This window comes from Micromesistius poutassou, assembly GCF_964030765.1.
Source record: "Micromesistius poutassou genome assembly, contig: SCAFFOLD_6364, whole genome shotgun sequence".
NCBI lineage: Eukaryota > Metazoa > Chordata > Actinopteri > Gadiformes > Gadidae > Micromesistius > Micromesistius poutassou.
In genome coordinates this window covers 3,827-10,554 of record NW_028179432.1, presented here as the reverse complement: position 1 = coordinate 10,554, position 6,728 = coordinate 3,827, and the positions used below count along the sequence as shown (strand labels likewise).

At 45.6% G+C, this 6,728-nt stretch overlaps 1 protein-coding gene across 2 annotated transcripts; it reads left to right on the top strand.

The window, feature by feature from the left end:
- Positions 1 to 77: 77 nt before the first annotated feature.
- LOC311372840 (CD209 antigen-like protein D) lies at positions 78 to 6,068 on the top strand (the record flags this gene model as incomplete). Of its 2 annotated transcripts, XM_084489789.1 has the most annotated exons (9): positions 78 to 168; positions 688 to 837; positions 1,085 to 1,156; positions 2,428 to 2,478; positions 2,778 to 2,920; positions 3,170 to 3,270; positions 3,372 to 3,529; positions 4,046 to 4,354; positions 5,370 to 6,068. In XM_084489789.1, the coding sequence occupies 9 exons, from the start codon at positions 78 to 80 to the stop codon at positions 5,933 to 5,935; spliced, it is 1,641 nt and encodes a 546-aa protein (XP_084345915.1). The 2 variants fall into 2 exon arrangements, with proteins under 2 accessions (XP_084345915.1, XP_084345916.1); XM_084489790.1 differs by lacking the exons at positions 4,046 to 4,354; positions 5,370 to 6,068 and having other exon boundaries at positions 3,372 to 3,537.
- Positions 6,069 to 6,728: the final 660 nt, after the last annotated feature.

The window sequence follows — 6,728 nt, the reverse complement described above, 5'->3', positions numbered from 1 at the left end:
TGACGTGGTTTCTCCAGCTGAAATAGCGGAGCTGAACCCTTGAGAGCAGAAGCAGTGAGAGCTGTCAGAGAGGAACCATGGACACCATCGCTGAACCGGACCCTGGACTCTCTGAGGAACCTGAGGACATGTCTTTGAACCGGAGACAGACCAGGAAGAGAAGATTTGGTAGGTGCCCTTTTTAGAGGATTCAAAATAACTAATCCAGTAAACAATGTTTTCATCTGCATGCATTTTAGATTCACGTTTAGCAAACGTTTTAATTCAGAGTGACCGACCTGATGAACCAGCGACCGTAGAGACAGATTTATTCTCCTAAATAACGACATGTGTGTGTTCTAGGCAAAACCCTTTTTTTTTGTTACCTTACTTCACTTGTGACTACGCCCGTGAGTTACGGACTACTGATAGGCATCTCAAGTAGTTGTGTGTTTCATGATATGTTTGTTATATACGTGGAACAGAGTGCAGAGTAACTTTAGAGCCGAACACAAGTTTAGTATTTTCATTACCACAATGGTGGCCACGCAGTATAAATATATGTATGAACATACTCTGTGTCCGTGTGTGTGCGCTTGAGTGCATCAGTGAGTCTGTGTGTCAAAAGAGGACATCAGATAAGCGTTGAAGAAAAACATTTCGCAACACGTAATGGAGAATTAAAACACGTGATGTGTTTTTTTCCAGCTGACAGAGAAAAGATGGAGGCTAGGTTCAGAAGCAGTGAAGGCCATCAGAGAGTAACCATGGTCACCATGTCTGAACCGGACCCTGGACCCTCTGAGGAACCTGAGGACACGTCTTTGGACCGGAGGGAGACCAGGAAGAGAAGATTTGGTAGGTGCCCCTTTTTAGAGAATTTAAAAGAAATAATCCAGTCCGAAAAAATGATCCAAAATAAAATATGTTTTACTCCACATACATTTAAGATTGATGTTTCGAACACTTTTTGTGTGTGTGTGTGTGTGTGTGTGTGTGTGTGTGTGTGTGTGTGTGTGTGTGTGTGTGTGTGTGTGTGTGTGTGTGTGTGTGTGTGTGTGTGTGTGTGTGTGTGTGTGTGTGTGTGTGTCCTACTCCTGAACAGTTCTATGGTTGCACATCGCTGTCGTTGTGAGCATCGGACTGCTGAGTATCCTCCTCATCTCCCTGCGCTTCAGTGAGTCTGAATCATATCATCCTGAATATAATTACAATACGGTTATGATCATATTAAAGATTGTAATAATAGCAATGATGATGATAATTATTGTTTTTGTTAGAATTAGTGTTAATAATATGAATGATCTTACTACTATGTAACAGCAGGCCTGTCGGACAAGTTGCTCTGCACAGTTGGTCAACGCGCATGTGCCAAGCAGCCTGCAGCTCACACACACACACACACACACACAGCACACGCAAACGCACACATACACCGCACGCACGCACACACACACACACACACACACGTGCAAACGCACACATGCACCGCACACATGCACACGCACACACACACACACACACACACACACACACACGCACACACCACACACACACACATGTGCACGAACACACACGTTACAAGACAAAGGCAGCACAGGACACCGCATACACACACACCGCACACACATACGCACACACACACACACACACACACACACACACACACACACACACACACACACACACACACACACACACACACACACACACACACACACACACAGCACGTGCGAACGCACACATACACCGCATACACACACACCGCACACACATGCACACACACCGCACACACATGCACGCTCATACACACACTGCACACTACTACTACTACTGATGTCTGAACGACATTGATGTCCGCATATAAAGCATCAAGTGTGAATCACCCTCAGGGTCGAATCTCCTGATATACAAATGAGGCGACAATGGGGTGGACTTCAAATGATTATGCTTGCTTCATAGCGTGAGGAGAAAATGATTATGCTTGCTTCATTATGTAACAGGTGAACCAATATGTTATACGTTGTAACATTATCGGTAAAATGTTATTATATTATGCGCTCAGAAATGTGTTCCATTATCGACCAGGGATTCCACGTTATAGCTCTGGGTTTAAGTCCACCTAGAGGTTGAGCGCAACGCGGACTAGTTAGAATAATAACAGTTATAATCATATTAATGATTGTAATAATAGCAATGATAATGATCATTATTGTTTTTGTTAGAATTTGTGTTGATAATATGAATGATTGTAACAATAGCAACGATAATGATATTGATAATTATAGTTATTGTTATTTTAATTGGTATTAATATTAATAATATGTCATGTTCTCTTTCAGGGGGGATGGACTTTGTGTTTGGTTGGCTGTGGGTCCTGTGACGTTTAGAGACGATGGCGTTCTGTTTTAGAGCTCATTCCTTCTGTACTCCTCTGTCCTGTCCTAGACACACCGTCACCTTGGAAGGAGGGGAGAGAGCGCTTACTGGATGAACTCGGTGAGGGTTTTATCCAAGTTATTATATCAATCTGAACATCCCCTCTTCCTTATAACTTCACATTTTATATTGTCAGGCTAACAGAGCATAGACCGTGTTAAACTACCACCAAATAAATGTGGTCTACTAAAGACATTTTTCTATTGTCGTCTATTAGGGTCATGCTTCTATTGATGTCTATTAAGGTTGTGCTTCTATTGTGGTCTGTTAAGGTCAGGTCTCAGGGTTGTGTGTCAGTAATGAAGACGGTAAGATAAGCAGTTCTGTGTTTGTTAAGGATTTTCTTTAACATTCAACAGATGAATTGGCGCTTCAGGGCTGGATGTTTTACGACCAGAGTTTCTACCTTATGTCTACTACTAAGAAGAGCTGGAAGGCCAGTAGAGAAGACTGTCTGCGGAGAAATGCAGACCTGGTGGTTATCAACAGCAGAGAAGAACAGGTGTGTGTGTGTGTGTGGAGAGAGACATTGTTGTGTGAGTGTGTGTGAGAGAGAGACATTGTGTGAGTGATTGAGAGAGAGAGAGAGAGACGTGTGAGTGTGTGTGAGAGAGAGAGACATTGTGTGAGTGTGTGTGAGAGAGAGACATTGTGTGAGTGTGAGAGTGTGAGAAAGAGAGAGATTGCGTGTGTGTGTATGTGTGTTCAGCTCTGTTGTCATGACAACAGATGCTATTACCTTTGGAAACAGGGGTTTGTCAACAGATTGATAGGTCCTTCCTGGATTGGACTGAGCAGTAGAGACACAAAGGGGACCTTCAAGTGGGTGGATGGTACCCCCATGACCTCAAGGTAAGGCTGATGACTCTGTTCAGCAGCATCTCTTCTCTGAGAGTGACAGAGTGACCTCACCTCAACACTGGGCTCCACTGTCTCCTCCTCGTGGTTCTCAGTTTGAGACGCGCTAAACCAGGCGATGACAGCGGAGCAGAAGTCTGTGTCGTAGCAGGGGAGGACGGCTGGTCCAGACAACCGTGTGACAGACTGCACCACTGGATCTGTGAGAAGGCCGTGGACCTGGATCATCTGGAGGCTGAGCTGGACAAAGAGGGTCCGTAGACTTTGTTTGTGTTCATGAGTGGAGAACGGTTCCTCCTTTCTGTTCTCTGTGCCGTAGACACAGTAAATATACTCTTTATGAGTGGAAAGGTGGTTGGGTGTGTTTAGGTCTACTAAGGTCAGGTTTCTATTGTGGTCTACTAAGACCATGTTTCTATTGTGGTCTACTAAGGTCATGTTTATTTTGTGGTCTACTAAGGTCATGTTTCTATTGTGGTCTACTAAGGTCATGTTTCTATTGTGGTCTACTAAGACCATGTTTCTACTCTGGGCTACTAAAGTCAGGTTTCTATTGTGGTCTACTAAGGTCATGTCTCCATTGTGGTCTACTAAGACCATGTTTCTATTGTGGTCTATTAAGGCCATGTTTCTACTGTGGGCTACTAAAGTCAGGTTTCTATTGTGGTCTACTGTGGACCTGTATTAGGAGAGAGTGAAGGGAGTGTCTGATGGTGCATCTCTAGATACGTGTTGTAAACGTTCACTCCTCTCCTCCTGGTTTCTTCAGGTTCAGTGATGCCCACGGAGGAGGAGGAGGCCCCCAGCATCACAAAGTTCCACTCCACTACCCAGGTGTTGCCCGTGGGCCAAACGGCCCGCTACACCTGCGATGCCAGTGGCACGCCGGAGCCCACCGTCGAGTGGCTCCACAACGGCAGGCCCCTGGAGAGGAACGGCACAGACGACCAATCAGAGGCCTGGGTGGAGAGGGGGTTCCTCTTCGTCAGAGGGGTGAGGTCTGGCGTGAACAAGGTCCGCTGCATGGCGAGCAACAGCGCTGGCACGGCCAAGCGCACCGCTAAGCTGCTTGTCTTTGGTAAGATCTGGATCCAAGGAGAGATGTTTGTTGTTGATGTATTTATAACGTTGTTGTTGAGGTGTGTATATATTTAAGCAATAGATCACGACAGGCTGTGTCGTTCATTATACCACAGTGAAGGGGGTCGCCGTCCCTCCGCTGCGCGTCGGGACGGACAACGCCCCTTAACTGTGGTATAATGACCGTATACCACTGACTGAAGTGATCTATTGCTTTTATAAAACGGTTACGCAAGTATGGCGAAATGAAAGTCATAGACACCCTCAATTTTGAAAAAGCTAGAAAGTCGGAAAAGCATTTTTTTTAACGAATACAAAAAAGTAGTCCCTCCTGGCTGCCGGCAAAGTGTACGGCCGTTGCTATGCAACACACTGTAGCGTCCTTCAGAGAGAAGGCTAGAGACGGTAGCTCGGTTCGCCGGCAATTTAGCCTACTGTTGAGTTCACTCACCGTGTGCCTATTGCTTTACAACATTTCCACCCCCTCCAGCAATCAACATGTTTTTTAGGCTTCAGTGAACTATGCTATTGCTTTTATATATAAATAAACAACAGTTCAAGTTAGGCGCGGAGTGATACTGAACTCTGTAAACTGAACGGGCGTCATAGCTGTGTGTATACGCTCAATATACAACAGTTGGGAACCAATCAGATCGCTTGATTTAAGCCACCTGTTTTATAAATATATATATATATATATATATATATATATATATATATATATATATATATATATATTCATAAATGTATGTGTATATATATATATATATACACGTATACAAAATTATATATATATGTATATATATATATGTGTATATATATATATGTGTATATATATATATACCAACTGAAAACAAATCCTCATCCGCTTATCAGGGGTCGGGTCGCGGGGGCTCAAGCATGAATCAGCATTTTTTTAATTTTCCAATGAGAATGAATGGGGGGAATTTTGGGCGAATAACCTGGAATATCTCGGGAATTATGAATAATATCATGTCTTGTTCTCCCGTCAGATGCCTGTGAACTCACACTGGACCCAAACACAGCCCACAGACGACTCTCTCTGTCTGAGGACAACAGAAAGGTGACGCTGGTCAGAGAGGACCAGTCGTATCCGGATCACCCAGAGAGATTTGACTACTACCGCCAGGTGTTGTGTAGAGAGGCTCTGACTGGCCGCTGTTACTGGGAGGTAGAGAGGAAAGGAGTTGTTTTTATAAGAGTGACATACAGAGGAATCACAAGGAGAGGAGGGGGTGATGACAGCAGGCTTGGAGAGAACAACAAGTCCTGGAGTCTTCGTTGTCATGATGGTGGTTACTCTGCCGTGTACAACGATAGATGGACGGACATACGTCTCCCCCCCGCTGGCTCTACCAGAGTAGGAGTGTATCTGGACCGGCCTGCTGGCACTCTGTCCTTCTACAGAGTGTCCCGAGGTGTAGGAGGGTCCTCAGACACACTGACACACATCCACACCTTCAGGTCCACCTTCACCCAGGAGGACCTCCTCCCTGGGTTTAGGGTAGGGGGGTGGTGGGGTGGGGAGGGTGACTCAGTGTCTCTGTGTCGGTTGTAGAAAAAAAAAAGGTCGGCGGGGCGGGCGGGCGCACACGCACACACACACACACATATACACGTAAGCACACACACACACACACATATATATACACACACACACACACACACACACACACACACACCCCCCCGTCGTCGTCCGGGGCTGTGGGCGAGCAGGGGTCGGTTGTAGGAAAAAAAAAAGGGCAGGCGGGCGGGCACACACACACACACACACACACACATGTACACAAACACAAACGCCCGCACACACACACACACATACAAATACACACACACACACACACACACAGCTTCTGCGTTAGAGGATGGGTGTCTTTTGATGGAGGCCTGAGAGGACTGATGACTCAGAGTCTCTGTGGCAGTTATAGTCTCTCGCTCTCTATTTTACTCTCTCTCTCTATCCCTCTCACTCTTTCTTTCTCGTCTCCCCCTCCTCCCCCCGTCTCCCACTCCCCCTCCCCCCCCGTCTCCCACTCCCCCTCCCCCCCCTCGTCTCCCTCTCCCCTCCCCCTCCTCCCCCCCCCCTCTCCCCCCTCGTCTCCCTCTCCTCCCCCTCCCTCTCCCCCTCCTTTTTATGGGGCTTCCTAAAAGTTGATGCTGGTAAACCATGAAAGGAAGAGACTTTTAAGATCTTCCATAGGGTTACCTGAGCAGGTTTTATTAAGATTTCATTTTTAATTTGAAATGTATATTAAATACATATTGTTGGTAAATCACATGTTTTTTTTAATGCTACAATATTTGTCCATTTTCATACATTAACATATTTTATTCTCCAGGGCTCTGATCAT